The sequence below is a fragment of the Staurois parvus genome, unplaced genomic scaffold (genome assembly GCF_062004578.1).
Source record: "Staurois parvus isolate SC_StPar_1 unplaced genomic scaffold, SC_StPar_1.0 ptg000634l, whole genome shotgun sequence".
In the NCBI taxonomy this organism is placed as follows: domain Eukaryota; kingdom Metazoa; phylum Chordata; class Amphibia; order Anura; family Ranidae; genus Staurois; species Staurois parvus.
Window position 1 is genome coordinate 6,694,510 of NW_028318430.1, and position 25,712 is coordinate 6,720,221.

Here is a 25,712-nt window from a genome sequence, read left to right on the forward strand (position 1 = left end):
ATCCACTCCACCTCCAACAGAAAAAGCTGTCCTGCGAATGTAGCAGTTAGCTGGTTGAGACAAACTATTTACTACTATACAGTAAACAGGGCTCAGAGCCACCCCTACTAGCTTAATGCACCTTTGTGCAGCAAACCAAACCAATCTGGACTGTAAAAAGGGACCATGTTTCATTATTAGTCCTAATAAAAACTAGTCAACTACTTTCAACTTAAGTTCCCAACCACGCTATAGCTGAAGGTCGGCTACAGCCTGGTTGTGTAATCCTGGGACGATGTCCATGGACTTCATTCCAGAACACGTCCCCCTGCGTGCCGCCGGTGATCGCTGTGTCCTATTGAGACAGCTGATCACGTGAGAAGGTAAACGGTCAATCACGGTGGCCTTTTACCACATGATCAGCTGTGTCCAATGACACAGCAGATCACTGGGTAAATACAGTTGCCGGTTTTCGGTTGCACTTTACTCACGCTGTCACAATTGTCAGCAAAGGGATCGGCACTGATCATCGGGGCACTGATGATCAGTGTCACCCACCTGTGCCCAGCAGTGCCACCCACCTGTGCCCAGCAGTGCCACCCACCTGTGCCGCCTCATCAACACACATCAGTGATGGAGAAAAAAATGACCTATTTGCAAAATTTTATAATAGAAACAAAGAAAACTTTTTTTTAAATTTTTGCGTTTTTTGTTTATAGCTCAAAAAATAAAACACCCAGTGGCAAGTAAATACCACCAAAAGAAAGCTCTTTTTGTTTAAAAAAAAAAAAAAAAAAAAAAAAATGTCATATGGGTACAATGTTGCATGACCGTGCAATTGTCAAAGTGCAACAGCACTGAAAGCTGAAAATTGGCCTGGGCAGGAATGGGGTATAAGTGCCCGGTAGGCAAGTGGTTAAAGGGTTCGTTCATCTTTACCGAAAAAATTTAATGGATACTCACTCACATTGACAGCACTGATTAATCAAAATCCATCTGGTCCGTCCTGGAAGTGCTGAGGGAGAAGAAGAGGGAGAACATCGAGGATTTCAAATCCCTGAACTCCTGGAGAAGCTGCTAGGGTACTGACAGCTCAGCAAACCCCGCGGTAAGTAGCGCAGGTATTGGGCGGGGCAGGGGTGGGGGTTTTAGTTAGGGTGTTCACTTCTACTTTATAAAGAGAAAAGAAAAAAGTATAAGGAAAGGAAACACAATCACTCACTTTGTAAGCTAGGTTCCCATTTCATTGTTCCTGCGGGCCACGTTTTTCGTGGGCACGAGAGCCCATTCATTTGAATGGACTCCCGTGCTCCAGGACACGCACATAAGAAGTCCCTGCACTTCTTCGGAAAATGCAGCCTGTAAGGGAACCTCGGTTCCCAGTATGGTTGCGATTTCCAGTACAGGCGGCATGCCATTAGAATTAATAGCACCCGCGGGTCCGCATTCCTCTGTGCGGGTGGTGCGGCCGCATGGATTTTTGTGCGGATCCGCAGCGGCACCACCCGCACAGATGTGAACCAGGGGTAAATGTCTCCCCACTGCTCCTATATTACATACAGTATATATTGCATACAGTTACAAATAAATCCCAATGTAAAAACTTTTTGTGACTGCATACCTCCGGTGAGTGCATTTCTGTGTTGCTAATGGGCATGAATTCTTTCAGGGTCAATAATGCCTTAGAGCCACGGACTCCGGTGGCATGAGGTCACTGATGTTGGCCCTACATAGATGCACTCACCAGAGTTTGCGTTCACATGACAAAATTGAAAAAAAATTAATATATACAGTCATGTTCAAAAATATTGGCACCCCTGCATTTGTCAGATAATGCAACATTTCACCCAGAAAATTGTTGCAATTACAAATGTTTAGGCATTCTCATGTTTATTTAATTTGTTTGTCTTGGTATGACACAAAAAAAGTGGAGAAACAAAAAGCCAAAAATTCCACTCAAAACCCCAAAAATGGACTGGAGAAAATTGACACTCTCAGTTTAATATTTGGTAGCACATCACTTGGAAAAAATAACTGAAATCACTTCCTGTAACCATCAAAGAATTTCTTACAACTCTCTACTGGAATTTCGGACCACTCTTCTACCGCCAACTGCTGCAGGTCTCTCATATTGAAAGCGTTCCTTTTCCCAAATGCCGTTTTAAGATCTCTCCAGAGGTGCTCAATGGGATTAAGATCTGGACTCATTGCTGGCCAGTTCAGTACTCCCCAGCGCTTTGTTTAAAACCATTTCTGGGTGCTTTTTGACATGTGCTTTGGGTCATTGTCCTGCTGCAAGACCCATGACCTCTAATGAAGACCCAATTTTCTGACACTGGGCCATACCTTGCACCCCAAAATTCTTTGGTAGTCTTCAGAATTCAGAAATGTCATGCACATGGTCAAGACATTCAGTGCCTGAAGAAGCAAAGCAACCCCAAAACATCAGTGAACCTCCACTATGTTTGACTGTATTCTTTTCTTTAAAGGCCTCATTGCTTTTTATGAAAACAGTAGAATGATGTAGGTTTGTTTCATCTGTCCACAGCACATTCTCCCAAAAGAATTTTGGCTTCCTCTGGTAAGTTTTGGCAAACTCCAGTCTGGCTTTTTTATGTTTCTGTGTCCGCAGTGAGGTTCTCCTGGGTCGGCTACCATAGCGTCCCTTTTCATTAAGATGGTGACATATAGTGTGAGCTGACATGGTTGTACCCTGTGCCTGAAGGTCAGCTTGAATTTGTCTGGAAGTTGATCAAGGTTCTTTATCCACCCACCATTCTAAAAATCTTTCTTTGCAATTTTTGATCAATTTTTCTCTTTGGTCCAGGGAGATTAGCTACGTGCCATGGGCTGTAAACTTGGACAGTGGACACAGGAACATTAAGATCTCTGGAAATAGACTTGTAACCTGGAAACTGTACCTCGTTTTTCCACAATTTTTGTTCTCAAATCGTCAGATAATTCTTTGCTCCTCGTGGCACACAGATACACAACAGAAAGGTTGAGTCAATTGTTCACCATTTTAATTGGTTGCCAGTGTGATTTCTATATTGTCAGCACCCGTTAATTCATACAGGTGAGTTTAATTACAAATTACAGGAGCATCACAAATTTGGAATGCAATTATTTCTTAGAACTGCCAATAATTTTGTCCAGTCAATTTTGGAGGTTTTATGTGGAATTTGTCAGATTTGGACTTGGCTTTTTTGTGTCATACCAATACAAGCAAAAGAAAAACAACATGAGAATGCGAAACATTTGTAATTGCAACAATTTTCTGGGTGAAGTGGTGCATTATCTGACAGAAACGCAGGGTGCCAATATTTTTGCCCATGACTGTAGGTATATACAAATGATCTGATTAGCAGCTGCATGCAGGAAATATAAGAGCAGTGGTAAGACAAGATTTAAAAAAAAAAAACTGATGGTATCGGCTTTCCTTAACTTTGTAGCTTATTTACAGTAATAAAGTGTGTTATATAAATATAGTATCTTAGAAATAACCTCGAAGAATTAAGAGTGTATGCCTGGGACTTGTCATTACTGTCCTTTCTAACTAGTGTGAGACAACATCCCTATAAGGAAGGGATTTTCAACTCTCATCAGCCTGGGACTCTGAATACTGAACATCTTGTTGTCAGCTCTGGTATGCTAGATTCAACTAGCAGTCTCTCTTTTCACGTTCAACCAAATAATGACAGATACAGATTCTGACTGCGCAACAATAAAATTACTTTAATCACCAGAACCTCCTTAACAGCCAAGTCAAAAACGCATGTAAAAAAAACCCCCCAAAAAACAATTTTTGGGCACAAGGACTACATAGACACTGCCCACATTGCGAAGCAGAATCTGCATAAAAAAAACCCACACACACAGATCAATTTTATTTTTATAAATTAAATATATTTTGCATGTGAATTTGTACATATCAAAAAGCAGCATGAGTACTCCAGCACTTCCCAACCACCACAAGATTTACGTGTTCTTTTAGGCTGAAGTCATGCAAGTGAGCAACTGAAACTGCTAGTGATTAGAGGCCTTCACTGAAGAAATGAGAGGAATCTCATGTGCAGTTTTACACAGTCAATCCCAGAACAATAGCACATGCTCCAAATCACAATCACCACATTTTTTTTTAATTGACTTTAATGAAAGGGTGATGTTAAATGCAAGTTGTACAGTCAAGCAATTGTATGCCTTTTTATGTTAATGGATTTGCAGGACACCAAGTCATGAATGACAGCCAACATATCTGAGGAAAAATGTATAAATAGGTTTTCGAACACACACATTGCAAGCCAAAAAAAGTGTATCTAAACCCAAGAACAAAAATCTAATATACTGCGGCTTACTAGTTCTTAGGCCTAGTTTGCACCTGTGTGTGCTATTGGTGCTAACTGAAATCAATGGCTTCCTGTAACCATCAATGAGTTTCTTACACCTCTACTGGAATTTTGGACCACTCTTCTTTCACCAACTGCTCCAGGGCTCTCAGATTGGAAGGACACATCAAAGTACATCATAAATGCATTAAAAACGCACTGCAGAAATGGATCAAAATCAAAACTCCATAGGTGTAAACCAGGCCTTAGAACTGGTATCTGCATTTGTTTTCTATTTTCAAGCTCTGTTTTCACTTGCTGATCTGGTCATTAAAAACACTGTCTTAGTATGACAACACTCACTGTGCTGTATCGATGGAGAAGCAATGTTGTCACTTGGAATAGGACTACAGAAACCTCCCCCCTTCTCCATAACATACCGAAGGAGCATTGTTTAGTTCTCAGAGATAACGGGGAACAATGTAACTTGTAAGGGTCCTTGCCCACGGGCATTCCGTATGTCAGTTTTTCATCTGTCAGTTTACGAAAAAACGGACACCCATGTATTTCTATAGACTAGCGGATGTAAACAGATGATAATCTGTTTACATCTGTTAATGTCCGCATCCTTTAACATTGATTTTTTTTGAACGAAAGAAAACCCTATTTTTCTTCTGTAAGAAAAAAAAAAAAAAAAACCGGACTGGATGAAAGATGTATATAAACTGATCAAAAACAGATGTAAACGAATGAAAGAAAAAAAAAAAAAAAAAAAAGGAAGGATGAAAGACGTATGAAAAAAAAATGGATATGAAAACAAAAAAAAGGTAAAAAGTGAAGTCTTGATCCATTTAGCTCTGATTTTGAAAAAAAAAAAAAATAAAGCGCAATTGAACCGATGAATTAAAAATGGACCGCCTGCGTGAAAGGACCCTAAGATTGCAGAACAGAGTACAGGACATTAGAAGCGGTAGCAAACTGCGACCTTAAACAAACACAAAAAAAACCCACCTGCAAGACAATTGCATAATGTGCTAGTATGTATCGCATACTAGCAGCACGTTATGTGAAACATACCTGAAAAAGAACCCCTCCAGCGGCACACTGTCATGACTGACAGGGCTTCCGTATTCACGGGCTGCAGCAGCTTGAATGGCTGAGCCGCGATGACGTCACTCCTGCGCATGTGCGCAGAACTCACTTTTTAATGGCACACAGCTCTGAGAGCACATACGCCGGTACTCCTTTAAAAGTAAATATCTACTAAACGGTGAACGTTCAGGAGATATTTACAGTACCTTCAGGTAAGCCTTATATGTAGGTACAAGTGAAAAAAACTACTTTACAACCACTTAAACAACTAACAACATTTCTGGAATAATCAACAGGTATTTTTTTTTCTACACTCAAAAGAGACAACAATTATTAGTATTTAACAGACCATAATGGTGAAAATATGAAAACTATAATGTTAGGGTAACGTACACTTTAAAACGTTTGCCTACTGTTTTGCATGTATTAATGCCACAGGTTGTTGGCTGCATTGTACCATTAATATAGAAATAGGTGGCACATTTTTTTTAAGATGCTAAAAAGATAAATAGCTCTGAACTAAATTTCCTACATCAGGAAACAAAGATGTACAATCCTTCTCTGTTTCCTCATGCACCCGGCCTAACAGAAATTAATCAACTGCTGCTTTGAAGAGCTCAAAACTGAAATAAGTTATTAAAACAAAACCTGCTTTAGCTCTCTGTATACCTATAAGAATGGCAATTAAAGGGCTGTTACTGCATACAATAAGCATGTCCAAGACAACTGAAAGTTTTCAAAGTTGGAATGAGTTTAGTTATCAAGAATCACAGTCGTTGCTGCACATTCACTCATTAATATAGGTAAAATAAGATAGCAACTGATTAAGCAGTCCAATTGAAATGAAAAAAATATTCCACAAGACTGAACTATGAGCAATAGGTATATCATGACTATAGGCATAAGAAATCAACAAGCATACACTAATAGAGCCTAACACAAATTTTCAATATACATGTATTAGCCAACCTGGATCTGCTGAAATGCTTTGAGTCTTTTCTTAAATCTTGAAGGCAAAACAAAATCACATCCACGAGCCAGCAGTGCCAATTCCTTTCTAAGATCCGGATCCTGCCGCAAAGAAATCTCTTTCATTCTCATATTTCCAGATTTCATATAAATCCTTCAATGCCACAAGGAAAGCCCAAAATATGTACAAAACTTGGCTCCAACTTCAATCGGAAAACTTGCAGAAAGTGCAGCAACTTTCTCCAGGTCTATACATTGACAAAAGCTAGCAGACTGCCAGATAAAGACACTGCTTGCAGAGTCACCGAGGGGGGATGCCCTTTACAAAAGACATTCCACACACTGAGCCCTAAGTTAAGCAACAGGTTGATTCTTTCCACCACCTAGTGAGGAAAAGTTAAGAGACAGAAGCAGGACAGAAATGAAAAATCAGCCGAAACAAACTTAGTAGCCAAGATGCAATTTCCTGCTGTCTTTCTAGTTTGTCAAACCTCACTGGTAGTGCTCTGTGAATGAAGTACACCCAGGACTGTCAACAGGCACTCACTAGTGCATTCACATTCCTGTTCCCTTCAATGTGGCCTCTATCACATCAGCAAATATGTAGGGACTGATAGAGCCAGGCAGAAACAGGAGAGCCATTCAATCAGCAGAATTTAGAACTGCAAAGCACTGTGTGTTGGTTTCTTGGGCTACACAAATCTAAGTCAAATAGTAAAATATTAACAGAATTGGAGATAGAGGTATACATTGACCATTGAACATTAACTGCAAATTGTGGCATGCAAGAAAGTAGTAACTAGCACAGTAATAAACATAAAAAGTGAACACTTAAAATTGGGCTTTAGACCTACTTTTTAAAAACAAATAATAAAAACTAAATAGAGATTTTTATATTATATATATATATATATATATATATCTCTATCTATATCTATCTATATCTCTCTCAGAAATGGGAATGGTCATAGATGGATTGAAATTTGGCTGTCCCCTGCTAAATTGGGGTAGACACTATGAGAATAAATCGGAGGACAAATTCCGTATGAGGAATTTCGTATAGGATTTTTGTATAACGTGTAAACAACTTTTAACATTCGATTCAGATTTCCCAAGTTAAAATTTCCAGGAGGGACAAACTCCAACATTTTTCTCATAACAGAACCAATAATTTTGTTTAATGTGTACAGTTCTCATATGAGAAAAATCAGATGCGAAAGACCATGCAATTACAATTGTTGGACATTGCCTCTAAGCCCCAGGGTCTTCCAATGCACCTAAAACTGACTTTAGAGGCTAATCTCTCTCTTTTTTTTTTTTTTTTTTTTTTTTAGCCTGTTCACAGATACACGTGCTTTGCCTCTTTACAGACTCACTTCTGTGATTTCTATTCAAGGTGACCAGGACTGCCTTTTCCCCTCTGCACTGACAAAGGCCATTTCTTCATCACATTAAAACAAATATTGTAAAGTTAAAAAAAGGTTCCTTTTTTAGTCTTTCTAAAAGGTAAACTACATTTCAGGGACAATGGTACAATGATATTATTTGACTCTTTTGAATGCGGGCTTTTTTTAGCTTCAAGGATTGTAATAGCCACACCAAAGCTTGGAGTTATTTATAGTGAATACATGCAAGCTATTTATCGCTTCCCACCTGACCAACAGAATCATACATTCCTCATTCACTCAACATATGAAAGTGATTACACAAGAGAATTTGCACCACAGAATGAACAAGGACTTCTTTGGGGTGTCTTTTTTTTTTTTTAAATATTGCTTTATTATATTACAAAACCTAAAAAAAGTGTTTATCGCTCCCACACCACCATGAAACATTCTGCAAAACAAAAAGGGTGTTTACGCTCAATACAGGCGATTTTCTTACAACAGTATGCACTGGCACATTGTTATACATAGAAAAAACAATTGATAAAGTGTTAGGTATCATGCATATTGTAAACAGATATCCCCAGACATTGGAGATTGTGTTTAAAAACTTTTACCTAGTAATATTTATAGGAGATATAAAAGCCCTAACATTTATCAGCCTGCAAAGCCACACTAAACATCAAAAGAGCTATTGCAGTGACATCTGCTGGCTGTACAGAGGTATTGCTGTCAAAACAAGCACATTCCTAGAAATATACAGGTGTACCTCGGTTTCTGAATTTAATGCTTTCTGCAGGACTTTTCGTACTACGAAAAATTCCTAAACCAAAATGTGATTTCCCAGAGGAATGCATTGAAAACCAACTAAATAATCCATTACGGAGGTCAGAAAAAAAAGTTAAAAAAAAAAAAAATGTATATATATTTTATCTGTGCAAAACTCTTTATTATTATTATACAGTATTTATAAAGCGCCAGTAGTTCGCTCAGCGCTGTACATTACAGAGGGGGACAGAACATAAGACAGAACAATACCAATACAATGCAAAACGAGGGGATCGAGGGCCCTGCTCTTTCAAGCTTACAATCTAGGAGGGAGGGAGTGCACTTTAACCACTAGCCTACAGGGCACTTACTGGTATACCGCCTTCCTGCCCAGGCCAATTTCCAGCTTTCAGCACTGTTGCACTTTGAATTACAATTGCGTGGACATGCAACACTGTACCCATTTGAAATTTTGTCATTTTTTTGTGACAGAGCTTTATTTTGGTGGTATTTAATCACCTCTGGGTTTTTTTATTTTTTCTTAAACCAAAAACCACTGAAAATTTTGAAAAAAAAAAAAGTTTTTTCTTAGTTTTTGTTATAACATTTTGTAAATAAGTGATTTTTCTCCTTCACTGATGTGCACTAATGAGGCTGCACTGATAATTTGCACTGATGAGGCACTGGTAGGTGGCACTGATAGGCAGCACTCATATGGCACGGATGCACACTGAAAGGCGGCACTGACTGCTAGCACTTATAGGTGGCACTGACTGCCAGCACTGATAGGTGGCACTGAAAGGCAGCTCAGATGGGCACTGAAATGTGGCACTGGCAGGTGGCATGGGTGAGTACTGAGAGCTGGCACTGATGGACACTGACAGGTGGCGCTGCTGGGACTACACTGATCATCAGTGCCCTGATGATCTGTGTATATGTCCCCTCCAAGGAATGCCAATTACTGGCTCTCCTCTCGAGCTGTCAGTGACAGCTCGTGGGGAGAGAAATGCCGATAACCGGCATTTCCCTGTTTACATGCAATCAGCTGTGATTGGACACAGCTGATCACATGACCGAGCCAACATCTTCAGCTCTTTCCGTGGATCGGTGATCCTCTGTGTCCGAGGTACACAGCACACCGCCAATCACCGCGAATGCACGGTTAGAATGGGAGGACGTCATATGACGTCCTCCCAGAACAAGAGAACCACCTTGAGTCCGTCATATTATTATATGGCGGGCGGCGGTTAAAAAGGCATAAATACTGTACAGGGACATGATTAAAAAAAAATAACAAAAAAACACTTGTAAATGCATTGAAAACCAATTAATCTGTTTGTATTCTGAAAAAAAATTGTAAACCAAGGCATTATTTTCAATGGATTTTCATTCGTAACCTGAAAACCGTTAAACCGAGGAGTTCGTAAATTGATTTACGCCTGTACCTACAAAACCAATTAGAGCACACTATAAAGTATTTTATCAATCTGAAAACAGTTAAAACTTTTTTGAACAGTGTAGCTTGAACAGCTAAATACTGAAAGGAACACTTTGAAAACACATCAGATCTCAATGGGGAAAAATATCACGCTGGATATCTATACTGACATGGACTGGGTAATGTGTTAGAAACGTAAGGATGCCCCATCGTTTGAATTCAGTCCTCTGTAGGTTGATTTTTATTTCCATCAAAGACAACCTGAAAATCAAAGTGAAACAATGATGCAGCAAGCTAGTCCATTTTGCTGAAATTTCATTGCAGCAACTCTAAATGGTACTCAGTAGTTTGTATGGCCTCCACATGCTTGAATGCATGCCTGACAACATTGGGGCATGTTCCTAATGAGATGACGGATAAGCAGGGCATCACTGAGCTCATGGACAGTCTGAGGTGCAACCTGGTAGCATCGAATGGACTGCAACATGATATCCCAGAGTTCTATTGGATTTAGGTCATGTGAGCATGGAGGGCCATTCAATGGTATCAATTCCTTCATCCTCCAGGAACTGCCTGCATACTCTTACTATATGAAGCTGGGCATTGCCGTGCACCAGAAGGAACCCAGGACCCACTGCACCAGCGTAAGGTTTGATAATGGGTCCAGGGATTTCATCCCAATACCTTTCACGTCCGTCACATGTGCTCAGGGTGAACCTGCTCTCATCTGTGAAAAGCACAGGGCACCAGTGACAGATCTGCCAATTCTGGTGTTCAATGGCAAATGCCAATCAAGCTCTATGGTGCTTGGCAGTGAGCACAGGGCCCACTAGAGGATGTTGGGCCCTCAGGTCACCCCCCCAAAGTCTGTTTCTGATTGTTTGGTCAGAGACATTCAAACCAGTGGCCTGCAGGAGGTCATTTTGTTAGGCTCCAGCAGTGCTCATCCTGTTCTTCCTTGCACAAAGGAGCAGATACCAGTCCTGCTGATGGTTTAGGGACCTTCTAGGGCCCTGTCCAGCTTTCCTAGAGTAACTGCTGTCTCCTGGAATCTCCTCCAAGCTCTTGAGACAGTGCTGGGAGACACAGCAATCCTTCTGGCAATAGCACGTATTGATGTGCCATCCCAGAGGAGTTGGACTGCCTGTGCAACCTCTGTAGGGTCCAGGTATCGCCTCATGCTACCAGTAGTGACACTGACCCTAGCTAAATGCAAAACTAGTGAAAATCAGTCAGAGAAGATAAATAGTAGGGGGGGGGGGGGGTTGGGGGAGTCAGTGGCCTCCACCTGTAAAACCATTGCTGTTCTGGGGGTTGTCCCTTTGTTGCCCATCTAGTGCACCTGTTACTAATTTCATTAACACCAAAAGCAGCTATAACTGATTAACAACCCCCTCTACTACTTAACTGACCAGATCAATATCCCGGGAGCTTAACTGACTTGATGCTATACTCCGATTAAAAAGTGTTCCTTTACATTTGAGCAGTGTAGATTTTTTTATAACAAAAATAATTATGAAATTACAGCAGATGTAATGATGTAATTGGGCTTGGCCACAAGAAGAATCCCCGCACCAAAAGAAAAAAATATATATATATATTTTATGTACAAAACTTAAAACTACCAGAACAAGATGTATAACTACAGAACTATTTAGCTGAAGCACAAAACACCTCTTCATATATTTAGAGTATGAATCAAAAGGACTGCACTAGATTAAGACATTCATAAATACAGAACTAAATCTTGGACACTTCAGTATTTATGTTTAAATTCAGAGCGATCCTTTTAGCTGAATAAATGCTCTGTTACACGAGGGTAAATTTAGGAAAACTGGTGCACTCAGAATCTGGTAGCCAGCTTCTGACTTCAGCTTCTTCAATTAAGCTTTGGCAATAAAACCTGGAAGCCGATTGGTTTCATGGTACAGAGCTGCACCAGGATTTAGCATTTTCCAGTTTTAGTAAATAACCCCCACTTTGTCTAACATTATGTGATATTGCTCTGCAGCCCAACACCATTCTCATAAAGGTGCCATAAACACTGGTGATATTGGGTATGAGCATTGACAGCTACAGCCTGGGATAGGTGAATTTCAGGATTTACATATACAGCATTTTCATCAGATTAGCATTTCATGGCCATACTTTAGATATTAGCTTTTATTTGAAGAATATACAAATAGCCTTTTTAATGATTTTTTTTTAAACAGGGAATAGGACTACCCACATAAAAAACGTTCTGTTTGTTATTTATTTAAAATAATGGGTCATTTGTGGCATTTACTAATTGTACAAATGCAACTCAAACCATTTGGAATACAAGCATCTTAACACATTGTCAAGATTTTTCATGATGAACATCAGAGTGAGAAATACTCCCACTTACAAGGCTGGCTGCCAAAGCTTTAGATTGCCAAATTATTCTACTGCCCACTATTGGATGTTGTTGATCAAAGCAAACCTATAATTAGAGAAATTCAAGGCCTCCCAAAGAAAGCACTAGTTGTCAGGCTACCATACTGACCCTCTCCATTCAATACCTTTAAACACGGACCCCTAACAAGCATGTAGAAAAGGAAAATAAGCAAACTCCAAGATCCTTACAGGTCAGTAATTCTAAGAGCAATACATTTTGACAAGGGTATTGACAAGGGTTTCAACCCCTGGCCAAACTGCCCAACCTTACTAATATTCTCATATTCTACCCAAAAGCAAAAGTCTAGGCTGGGGCTCGACTTTAGCCCTAGTTCACACCACTGCGACTTCAGTTGCAATTTGTAAATCACATGTTGCACTTTAAGTTGCATTCAATGTATTTCTATGGCATTGTCTTAATAGGTGTGATTTGAAAAACAGCTCCTGCATTACTTTTTCACCACTTCAGTGTGATCTAAACTACCAGACTATAAGGCAGGGCTCAAAATTTCAATTCCTGAGCTACTAGCCAGGCCTTTAGAGTTACTCGCCACCAGTTGCACCACCGCTAAATATGCCCTCGTAAATTACCTCATGAAATGGCACAGTCAAATGTTTTAGAAGGAAGAAAGGAAAAAAAGGGGAGAGGAAGGAAAAAGAAAAAAAAAAAAAATAGGGAAGGGGAGGACGACGGAAAGAAAAAGAGGGAAGGGGAGGACAGAAAGAAAAAGAGGGAAGGGGAGGACGGAAAGAAAAAGAGGGAAGGGGAGGACGGAGAGAAAAAGAGGGAAGGGGAGGACGGAGAGAAAAAGAGGGAAGGGGAGGACGGAGAGAAAAAGAGGGAAGGGGAGGACGGAGAGAAAAAGAGGGAAGGGGAGGACGGAAAGAAAAAGAGGGAAGGGGAGGACGGAGAGAAAAAGAGGGAAGGGGAGGACGGAAAGAAAAAGAGGGAAGGGGAGGACGGAAAGAAAAAGAGGGAAGGGGAGGACGGAAAGAAAAAGAGGGAAGGGGAGGACGGAAAGAAAAAGAGGGAAGGGGAGGACGGAAAGAAAAAGAGGGAAGGGGAGGACGGAAAGAAAAAGAGGGAAGGGGAGGACGGAAAGAAAAAGAGGGAAGGGGAGGACGGAAAGAAAAAGAGGGAAGGGGAGGACGGAAAGAAAAAGAGGGAAGGGGAGGACGGAAAGAAAAAGAGAGAAGGGGAGGACGGAAAGAAAAAGAGAGAAGGGGAGGACGGAAAGAAAAAGAGGGAAGGGGAGGACGGAAAGAAAAAGAGGGAAGGGGAGGACGGAAAGAAAAAGAGGGAAGGGGAGGACGGAAAGAAAAAGAGGGAAGGGGAGGACGGAAAGAAAAAGAGGGAAGGGGAGGACGGAAAGAAAAAGAGGGAAGGGGAGGACGGAAAGAAAAAGAGGGAAGGGGAGGACGGAAAGAAAGAGGGAAGGAAGGGAGTGCCAGTGTCATGTGATCGCTGTGACCAATCAGAGCACATCACATGCCATTCATTGGTTACAACTGTGCTGCTAGCTGTGATTGGTCAGTAGTCACATGTACAGACTGGGCCAATCACAGCCCATTTGTAGCATGTAAACAGCTGTGGCCAATTACAGCTGATCACAACAAAAACTACTGAATGAATCAGTTTCATTCAGTAAAAATGCTTGCATATACCAATGAAATTCGGTGGTATAAGCAATAAATTTGTAAAAAAAAAATTTAATTCTGATCACTTGCCCAGAGTAGTACAATGTTACTATGGTAACATTGTATTGCTCTGGTCACAGAAGTAGAAAAAAAAAAAATTATATATAAAATCGAATGGTAGGTGTATTTTAACACAGAGACAGGATAGCAACGAAAAAATTCAAGAGAAATGCATGTCTAACAAATTATGCACTGATTTGTATGTTCATGAGGGAAATAAGTATTTGATCCCCTATCATTCAGCAGGATTTTTGGCTACCAGGTGTCTTTCATACAGGTAACAAACTGAAATTAGAAGCAGTCTCTTAAAGGGAGTGCTGCTAATCTCATTTTGTTTCCTGTATAAAAGACACCTGTCCAGAGGAGCAATCCAGCAATCAGATTCCAAAATCTCCACCATGGCAAAGACCAAAGCAAAAAAAAAAATATACATAAAAATTTGTGGTGATTAAATACCACCAAAAGAAATCTCGATTTGTGTGAAAAAATTATAAATATTTCATATGAGTACAGTGTTGGATGACTGTGCAATTGTCAAAGTGTGACAGTGCCAAAAGGTGAAAATTGGCCTGGGCAGAAAGGGGGTAAGTGTGCCTGGTAGGCAAGTGGTTATTGTAGCTAAATCTACTAGTACATCTAACACTCCTCTCCCCACAGACCCACAATGCTGCTGTCCAAGAGGTGTCCCCTGTGCTCATTCACCCCAACCATAGCCCCACCTGCCTGGAGTTTGCATGTTCTCCCTGTGCCTGCATGGGTTTCCTCCTGGTACTCCGGTTTCCTCCCATACTCCAAAGACATGCTGGTAGATTAATTGGATCCTGTCTAAATTGGTCCTAGTATATTTATGTATCAAGTTAGGGACCTTGAGGGTTAGGGACTGATGTGAATGTACAATATATAAGTAAAGCGTTGAGTACATTGATGGTGCTATATAAGTACCTGTAATAAATAAATTCCTCCAGAGAGGGGGCACTCTAACACAGGAGGTGTGTTACAGGCCAGATCACAAGACAAAAACAGAGAGGGAAAAAAAAAAAACCCAAAACGAATACAGCCACCACATCTAATGATTGGTGAATAGCAATATTACATTTTTGATTTTGGGTTTAATACTGCTGTAATTTAGGTCTGTATTTGTTGCAGTACAGGCCAGGATCTTCTCAGAGGTGTCAGAACACCATATAATTGAAAGTATTCCAAGCAAAGTGGAAAAAACAATTAGGAGCTGTTCTGGGCAAATACAGTGTAATTTTAAAGTCTCTCTGACCAAGCCCTGGTGGGCGGGGCAAAATGCATCAGGATCGTGGCTTAGTCCACTGACACTTCCTCCAGCTCTCTTGCTGGAAGCCTGTTAAAAAAAAAAAAAAAAAAAAAAAAAAAAAACACACCACACAACTGCACATTTTTTTCTTGCAAAAATGTTTTTTTTGGTGTACATAACCTTTAAAACTGACCTGCACAAAACAAAGGCACATAGCACCATTTTAGGTTATTAACGCACCAATATTGTCCCACAGTTTAATTCAAACGGCTGACTTGCTCCTGCACAATCTACAGCCAGTAAGCCAAAACTTATGTGTGACTTGGAAACTAAATTCTAGAAATGTGTTTGAACATGCATTGATAGAGTTACTTGACTAGGAAGCAATAATAGTAATCCTTTTCTGTCAAGCTCACAACTCATAAGAATGCAAATAATAACGCATATTATTATGTGACCAGCTGTGCCAGGCATTCTTTCCAGCACAACTCCACACCAAACAACTTTGCCTTGTTGAAACTGAAGGGATAAAAGATTTTTAAAAATGCAATAAAGATTATTCAGTTCATGGAAGATCAATACAGGGAATAGTTGGGCTTTAACACCTATCAGTCCTATTACATTGCAAGTGACGCTCAAAACGCATCCTCATTTCACAGGTAGAGCTCAGTGGGTGGATATAGTAGGAAATATGAATGATGGATATATTTAGAATCAAATGCCAGTATTACACCAGCTGTCAGAGGCAGAGGCAGATAGATGACACAGAATGAAGTTTTAAGCTAATCCTTTGAGGAATGCCAATGTATCTGGAAATTTCACTAGGCGTCTTAAAATAGCTCACTACTATGCAAGGGAGTAGCATCAGCTTCATTTCAAGAGCCATTCGAGGGTCGGCACATACAGTTTTATTCTGCACTTTAAAAGATAGCAGTGCTGTGTCCAGCTGTTGTCTTGGTATAATTCACATTACAGTATGTGTTTTATGTATGCCAAAAATGTACCTATTACAGCTAGGGGACACAAATTACTGATCTGAAATCACTTTAGTGCGAAGCTGGTCGCAGTCAACTGGCCACATCCACTGTTAAAAGCATTATCTACTCACCAAAACATGCCCCACCACTGGGGTAGACATAATACACAGTTGCTAAAACTATAAGGGCCTACCTAAATAAAAAAAAATAAAAAATTCAACTGTATCCAACTAGGCAGGTCCTTGCACTACCCCTTAAGCTTTATGCACAAAGCTGCAAGGAATTTTCTGGCAAGATAAACAATCACATTCCGATATATCCTATTCAAATTACTTACCAATCTTGAGCCAATGGATTTACGTGTTCTGGGGGTGAATCCGCTCCGCGGGCTGCCAAATGGCCCAATAGGGAGAGAAGAAGGTGAGCGAGATGGAGGACTGTAAGGAGTCCCAGGTGACAAAGATAAGTTATCCATTGTTTTGTGTGACAACTTTTTACTGCTTGGTAGTGAAGCATCCATACCATCTTCCAAAGTGTCAACCATGACATTCTCTCCATTTTTTATTCTTCTCAGGTAGTCTTTGAGTATCAGTTGTGTCGGTGTCTCACTTAACCAATACAGAAATAGTTGATCGACTTTCACTTTCAAAACAGGTTGGAGAATCTTATTTGTAGGCATGGCTAAACTTCTCTGTTTTGCAGCGTGTCTGCAGTTGAGTTTTAGGAAATAAAAATTGATACACCTATAAAAAATCCATAAAGAAATACTGTATTACATTATGCAGAATGTTGAATTACAAATATTCAAAATGTTTGCAAATAACATTTGGAAAAAGAAGAAGTTCTATACAACTGCATAAAAAAAGTTTGATTTTTACAGTTTTTTGTCTGTGACCTGTTTATATAGTTTTTTTTATTTAACCACTTGCCTACAAGGCACTTATACCCCCTTCCTGCCAGACCAATTTTCAGCTTTCAGCACTGTGACACTTTGAATGACAATTGTGTGGTCATGCAACATTATACCCATATGAAATTTGTATCATTTTTTTCACACAAATAGAGCTTTCTTTTGGTGGTATTTACTCGACACTGGGTGTTTTATTATTGCCTACATGTCACGATTTCAAATCTGTTGCAATGCATATGGTAAATTCAGCTAGAATTTGTGGCCCCTGTTCATTGGAGGAAACCTCAATCACGTATGATTATGGAGAGATTTATCAGCATTAAGATTGCAGAAATGGAAGAATGGAAAGATATTGTACAGAAGAGAATAACTCATTACATCAAGTTTTAAATTTTGCTGGTTACACTTTAGATTGTAGAAAATGCTACTCTTGTGAATACCAATGCCTAGAGAGTCAATACAGCGAATTGTTTGATGTATATGTGCCTATTCAACCTGGGGACAATTCTGGATGTATTCTTCATCAGATTTTCATCCTCCTTCTTATGAGCCCCATTCCCCTATTCCTCTCTCCCTCCCCTCTTATTTCCTCTCTCTTTATCCCCCCCCCCCCAACTTTTTTTTCCCTCCAACCTCCTGTCTTTCCTTTCTTAAGGTTTACTGCAAGTACCAGGGGTGCAATTTCTCCCACACTTCTGACTGGCCAAAGTAACTAATCTCCACATTTACTTAGGATACAATCACTTCCAGCACCTACCAATTGTGGACAACATATGATTCCTTAGTGAATGGGGTGATCACATCAAATTATAATCATTTTAATGTCATACATGTACTTATCGTTCAGTCCTCTGTACCTCATTTTATGCCTTTGTCACCTCTCTTGTGCTCATCTTTTTTTCAATAAAAAGGTTATAGGGAAAAAAAGCTTGCTTTTAATAGAGGAAACAAAAGGAACAGAGGTATATAGCAGGTGCATTCTAGTTAAAGATATAGTTTAGAGTTACTAACTAGATCTAGCTTCTGCACAGGTGAGAGAAGTCACAAAATGACCTCCTTGTACCTTGCATTTTATATGTGTTGGGTTACCAGGAGACTGTAGATGGAGTGTGCCATATGCTACTCCATCCTTTTCCCCAACATCCACTTGAGATACAGAAGCGAAAGGTGAGAATCAAGGTGCCTACTTAAATGGCTCTTGCAGCTTGCATCTGCAATACTTCACACTGGCTACTGGAGGTAAAAGCACAGTCGACCAACTGGATTCATTAACACTACCCCCTACCTGGCTGGTTCATAGGCTACTTTCACACCAATCTGTAGGAAAAACACATATGCGTTTTTACCACGTTTGCAGTACATTTCTCACAGGACCTGTGACTCAAAAACTGCATCAAAAAACGCAAAGCGGGTGTGTTTTTGCAACGTTTGCAATGCATTTCAATGGGGAGGTGCGATTTTGGTGCATTTTTTTAATCACACCAAAAAATGCGGCAAGATTTTACTAAACACAGCAGACCCACAATGGATTAGTGTGAAAAGTTCCATAGGATTGTTATTATAAAGTATTTATATAGCGCCAAAAGGTTTGCTCAGCGCTGTACATTGTAGTGGGGGACAGTACATTTATTTATTTATTTTATCGAGTTTATATAGCGCCAAAGGGTTTGCTCAGCGCTGTACAATAGAGGGGGGGACAATACATGAAACAATACAGTAACAATACAATACACGAGGTGTTCGAGAAACCCTGCTCTTTGGAGCTTACAATCTAGGAGTTACGTGATCACATGTGTTTCTTCCGCTTTTTTTTTTTTAAACGCAAAGGCAGAAGAAAAACAGATCAGCGTGAAAGCAGACTTACCAGGCCCACCCAAACTGAAGCCTCCAAGTAAAAGAATGTAGGGGCAGCATGTAGGGTGTTCAAGTGGTTTCTTATTAAAGACAAGCCAACACTGGGCCATCTGCTCCTGGCTTAAAAGGGACAGAAACCACTGGAGTCCCTGTGGAGGAGCCACAATTAATAATTGCCTGTCCATTTCCTTTTCAGGTGGATGGGTCTTCTCATGTATCATGATGTCATGGAGCGCTGAGTAAAAAGAAAATGTTTGCCTTATACACAGCTTCTGCACTTAAGGGAGAAGATACCATCCTTCTGTGAGCCTTGCGTATTAGTGCAAAGCTTTATGGCCCAGTCACACTTAGTCCTTCTTGTGCATTAATATGCAAGGCATTAAAGCAGCACTTAGATTTTGAATGGGCTGCAAACATCAGAATAGAGAGAGAGAAAGAAAGAAAAAAAACAAACAAACAACCCCCAACATTTAGCATTTTGGCAGACGCAGCACACAATATATGGTAGTGAGAGTTTGTACATTGTGGTGTGCTTCAATCAGGGCTCTCTTTTCAGCTGGAACTAGTGGAACTCATTTCCACCACCTCTGGCTCAGACCCTCTAGTCCCAGCTCACCATTATCACTTGTAAGTGCTGAAGTACGGCTTCTGGGTTTAGAAGTGACAGCTTGTATCCTACAGATCTGAACTCCTGAGCAGCTCCCACTGAGCGCAGGATGGGGACAAGGGAGATGCAGGTGTCATGCACATGCCGACAACCCCACTGGATGATCTCCATGCAAGTGAGAGAGTCGGAGCTACTTACAGGGTGCGGGGAAGTACTATAGCTGACTGGGTACTTCAACCTAATACAGCAACAAAAGTAAGACAAGTGGAAGATGGTGGAGCTTTTAAGGGGAGGGGAGAAGATGGGGGGAATTGGGAGGGTTGCATTCAGAGGTCATTGCTGAAGAGGGTTAAAAGTAAGATGTGGATGGTGGATGCAGAGTTAAACAGCTGTTGAAGAAGGCTAAACTCTGCACTCTGTGGGTAACGCACACATGAACATGTTACGCAGTGCACCCTTAAACTATGCACTCCGTGTGTAACCCCTGTACATAATGTATTTATTGCCCAATTTAAGATCCTCCAAATTTTAATGAGATTTGACCAAACCCACTATTTGATGCAGTCTGGGGAGTTCGTGTTTGGACTGAGGGGGGTTCTGGGGGTCGTGATGGACTTCCTGCACATATTTTCGGAGGAAAAAACCCTGACTGCAATGCAGACTGTGTGTGCCATTTAAACTGTTTTAAAGGGTTAGTTCACCTTTACAAAAAAACTGCCTATGTAGGTAAGGGTTTTATTGTAAAAAAAAACACTGTACAGCTCTGACTAAAGTTGAATAATGTCCTTGTTATAGGTGTAGACCATTTACATACCTCCTGAAGCCCGACTGGAATACCACTTGCACATTGCTAAGTGATTGCTTCTCACCTCCACCATCACAGGAGTGAGCTTTTAACCCCTTGGCGCCTCCTGGCCCTTTAAAGGTTTCAGAAGCCGGGAGGCAGGATTTAGAGTTATGTGACCACCGTGATACGACATCACGACGGTCACATGAACAGGAAGGGTCCCGATCGAAAGAGGAGATCGGGACCATTTTGTGATAACCACCATGTGTGCTGGGAGCGCATATTCTCAGCACATATGCCTTTTTTTAATAGAACACAATTATGCGGCCGCTCGGTGTCTAGGCCCAGACGCCGTGAGCTGCACACTTGCATTCGGCCCTGCGCCAAGAGGTAAAAATCAAACCTCAAATGCCCTTTCCCTCACCTGATGCAGTAGCTCCGAGGTCAGCATTTGAGAGCTCATTCCGGTGATAGAGGAGGTGAGCAGCAATGACTAGGCCTCACTTAAAAACATCTTGGGAGTTTTCTAGTCAGGCTTCAGGAGGTATGTAAATGAGTTACACCTTTAACAAGGGCATTATTCAACTTTAAAGTGGTTGTAAAGGCTAAAGGTTTTTACCTTCAGGCATTCTATGCATGAAGGTAAAAAAAAAAAAAAAAAAAAAAAACCTTCTCTGTGCAGCAGCTCCCCCAATATTTACCTAAGCCCCCCTCTCTATCCAGCGATGTGCACTAGAGGCAATCCCGGGACTCCCTCTGCTCATTGGAAGAGACAGCAGTGGGAGCAATTGGTTCCCACTGCTGTCAATCACAACCAGTGAGCCAATGAGAAGAGAGGGGGCAGGGCAAAGCCACGGCTCCATATGTGAATGGACACATGGAGCAGCAGGTGCCCCCATACCAAACTGCTTGTTGTGGGGGCACCAGTGGGGAACCCAAGAACAGAAGGATCAGGGCTGCTCTGTGAGGTTATTAAAAAAATGATTAATAAGCTTTTGATATCACTTTAATCAGAGCTGTAGGGTTTTTTTTTTTTTAAATCTACAGATGCTCCTTATCTGCTTATCTTGGTTAAAGGTGAACTATGCCTTTATTGTGCACATTACCACCACACACAGATATGATTCACCCCCCCCCCCATGCCTATGTTTTTCCCCCCTATATTTTCCAATTGACTAACTGGAAACACATCAAAATGCAAGCCAACAAGCATTATCACGTTGTATTTATGTCAACGTGTCATGGTGCACATTAACACTGACATGCGTTTTTATACATTTCCATCGATTTAGATGGAAAATGCATCAAGAAAAATGCAAAAGGTGTGAATCCAGCCTTAAAGTCTTTGCCCCGGGAAAAGATTTCATAGTGGAGAGGGCTGCCGCTGTATGGCAGAGGCAAGTATCTGGATATGCAGTGTGCATGGTAAATTCGGTTAGACTGGTGGGTCACAAACTTGAACCTGCCCTTTAACATATTCATATAGCGTATGAAAATATTTAAAGAAAAAAACGACACAGGCAACAAACAGAAAAAAAAACAAAAACAACCCCCCCCCAAAAAAAAAAAACAACCCCATGGGCTTCAGTTTACAAGATCAATGGAGATTCAAACCCAAACTCTATACTATAGTGGTGCAGAAACAGTACAGCATTTCATTAGCAATGGAACAACAGATTCAGGCTTCATGCATACTAGCGAGTTTTTTTCTTTAAGCTCAAAGAATGCTGGAAAAACACTGGATAAAAAATGCTGGTAATAGTGTTTAAAAGCGTTTTAGTAGCGTCTAGAAGCATTTAGGAGGGTTAGTGTTTTATTAGTGTTTTGACAGTACTGTAGAAAAAAAAAGAAAAATCTAGAAAAAGGATGTTAGTAGCATTTTAGTAGAGTTTAGAAGTGTTTTTTTGTGCTAGTAAAAAGTGGTCCACAAAAAAAACTCTACAAAAACAATTTATTTTCCTGCTCCTGGATGCTGAATTCTAGGACCAGGAAAAAAATGCTATTAAGGCTGCATTAACACTTAAGTGTTTTGTAGCTTGAAGCTCCAAAAACGCTCAAACTTAAAAAAAAAAAAATCAATTGTTCTCTATGGTGCCTGTTCACGCGATCAGGTGTGAACAGGCACCATAGAGAACAGTTGATTTTTTTTTTGAGTTTTTTGAGAGCTAAAAAACACTCAAGTGTGAATGCGGCCTAATGCTGGCCATAGACGGGTTGAAAATCGGCTGGAGGAGAAAAAAAAAAAAAAAAAAAAAAAAAAAAAAAAAAATCGGCCAATTTTCTCACTGTTAGTGGGGTAATTGGCCAGATGTTTTTTCCAGGTTTTTTGCATTTTTTTTATCGTTCATGTTAGAAAATTCGTGGCCGATTTTCCCTGCAATTATGGGCAAAAAGGCAGATCGTTTTACCGATAAAAAACCCGCGCATGAGCTGTGACCTGCAAGGGACAGAAGATGATGATTTTGTCAGCCATTTTTTTTTACCGTTGGTGGTAACGTCGGCCGACCGAACAAGAAAAAGATTTTTCTTTTTTTTTTCTTCGAAAAATCGGTAGATTTTCGACCCGTCTATGGCCTGCATTAGGCTCCATGCACACTAGTGTTTTTTTAGGTTTCTAGAAGCATAGAGAACAATTGATATTTTAAGTTTGAATGTTTTTGGAGCTTTGAGCTCAAGTGTGAATGCGGCCTTAATAGCATTTTTTCTGCTCCTAGAAGCAAAATAGTGTTATCCTATGTGTCCATGCACATTACTTTAGATTACTAGCGCTTTGAGCGTCAGCTTCTAGGAGCAGAAAAAAAAAAATTGTTTTTTTAGTGTTTTTTTGGAGTGTTTTTCCGGCAGAAAAAAAAAAAAAACCGCTAAATGCTCCTAAAAACTCTACTAAAGTGGTACTGTAAAAACGCTAACGCTCCTAAAAAACAAAAAAACAAAAAACGCTATTATCAGTGTTCTTTTATCCAGCGTTTGTTGAGCACAAAAACCCCCACTAGTGCCACTGTGCCAGATAAGGGTTGTGGACCTTGGTCTAGATCAGTGTTTTTCAACATCTTTTTAGTCAAGGCACCCTTTAAAATTATGGACAGTCTTGAGGCACCCCATTTTGAAGGGGCACCCTATTCTAAACAGCGAAAACCTAGTGTAATGGTTTTACACCCCAGTCACATGGGGTGCGACTTAGCATGCGATTTGCAAACCGTATGCCAAGTTGCCCCTTACTGTACGCTATTAGAGCGGTCATGTCAGTGTGGTTCCAACTTGGTCAGAGCCGCACCAATTTCAAAAGTAGTACGTGTTGCGATTTGCATAGACATCTGTGTCAGATGTCTTGCAAATCGCACCTGAAATCGTCAGGTCACCCGATTTTGAAATGACCGGGGGCTTTTAGAACTCAGCAACATCCACACATGTAGGACACCCAACATTAGACATCCAAAGCAAATACACTTTTGCACACTGGTACTGACTAGTATACCAGTGTTTCTCTTCTCCATCACTGAGCTAATGTGACCCCAGCACTGATGGACCTCTCCATCAGCGCTGGCGGGGGGGGGGGGGGGGGGGGTGTCACATTAGCTCAGTGATGTAACCCCAGCACTGAAGGAAAGGGTCAAACTAGCATGCTGTGCAGGCAGCTGACATCCTCCTTATCATTTGATGACGTCATTGGTTGTCAGGACACCGATGGCTAGAAGGTGGTAATGGTGCACAATGAAAACCTGTGGCTTTGAGTACCTAAAAGGCAGGCTTGATCCACCCGCTGGCTTGTATACAAGTTTTGGACACTTTTTACACATTTTGCCAAGGCACCCCTGAAAAAAAAAAAAAACGTCCAATTGAGAAAGGCTGGTCTAGATTATCCACTAACTACTCTACTTTCATGTCCGATAAACTTTGTTATTTGCATTGTTATAATCTATGTATTTTGACAGGACATTGTTCCTTTGTATTATTATTATTATTATACAGATTTATATTACCTGTTATTTGAAAAATTGTTCAATAAAGATACAAAAAAAACCAAAACAATAACCACTAGTGTGCATGGAGCCTCATGCACCACATCTGAGTGAATTTTGAGATCCGTTCAGTAAATGCAAAGCATGAATAATGAAATAGGCTGGCTGGAATGAGCAAAGCAGCCAGTCACTGAGAGGAGTACATAGCCTGGTAGCACTGAGGGCTGTGGAGTGCACAGTGAATACAAACAATGGTAGGAGTGTGGGAAGAAGCAACCATCTCCAGGATACCTGAATGCTGAGGAACTCCTAGCACAGCCCTGCACCAACTATTAGATACAGTCACCTCTCTGCAGTCCCATTGATTTTCTATGACACTCTACTGGATGCTCGCCGTGTAACCCCTCTCATTCACCGTCTTCTAACACACAGCACAGTCACCCCTCCTCATAGTATACAATACCTGCTCTATCACCGTCTTTATTACTCCACACTTCTCAGCTCCCTGTCTGCACACACTTCCTGGTTTTGAGGCTGCTAGTCACATGACACGGCGTCTTCCAATCACTTTCCCCGCTCTGGATGTGTGTCTCCTCTCTGTGGCAGGCTTCCCTCCTTTTTTTAGGTTCTGTGTAAAAATGGGAATCTGACATTAAAGCCACTTCTCCCTCTGCTCTAACACTGTGTATTCATGGATGAGAAATACAAAGGTAGCCAGCTTACAGTTTACACTTAGTATAATGCACAGCTCATGTCAGGTTTATATACAAAGGTCACCTTTTCATAGAATGGTCATTTGTCCTCACCAGGCACCCCATTTGTTTATTATACAGGCGTATCTCGATTTACGAATTTAATGAGTTCTGCGGGACTTTTCGTATTGCGACAAATTCATAAAATGAAATGCGGTTTCTCATAGGAACACATAAAAAAACAATAAATGCGTTCCGGAGGTCAGAAAAAAGTAAAAAAAAAGTCTTTTATCTGTTCAAAACTCTTTATAAAGTGCACTTTAAAAGCAGAAATACTGTACAGGGACATGATTACAAATTAATTTGTAAATGCTTTGAAAACCAATTAATCCGTTCTGGAGGTCAGAAAAAAAGTAAAAAAAAAAGTCTTATCTGTTCAAAACGCTTTATAAAGTGCACTTTAAAGGCATAGTACTGTACAGGGGCATGATTAAAAAATATTTGTAAATGCATTGAAAACCAATTAATCCGTTCCAGAGGTCAGAAAAAAAGTCAAAAGAAGTCCTATCTGTTCAAAACTCTTTATAAAG

The 25,712-nt window shown here is 40.5% G+C and overlaps 1 protein-coding gene across 4 annotated transcripts in view; it reads right to left on the bottom strand.

Moving 5' to 3' along the window:
• Positions 1–24,994, bottom strand: part of LOC149449248 (serine/threonine-protein phosphatase 2A regulatory subunit B'' subunit beta-like) — a 107,886-nt gene extending 82,892 nt beyond the window's left edge. For 3 of the 4 annotated variants that reach the window (XM_089693534.1, XM_089693531.1, XM_089693533.1), the window contains exons 1-2: positions 24,894–24,994; positions 16,651–17,056 (exon numbers count right to left, since the gene is read on the bottom strand). In XM_089693534.1, coding sequence (XP_089549660.1) covers positions 16,651–16,992 — 342 coding nt within the window. In that variant the 5' untranslated portion in view covers positions 16,993–17,056; positions 24,894–24,994. Of the gene's footprint in view, positions 1–6,365; positions 6,942–16,650; positions 17,057–24,893 lie in introns of those variants that run through there. The other variant, XM_089693535.1, reaches the window with a different exon arrangement.
• Positions 24,995–25,712: the final 718 nt, after the last annotated feature.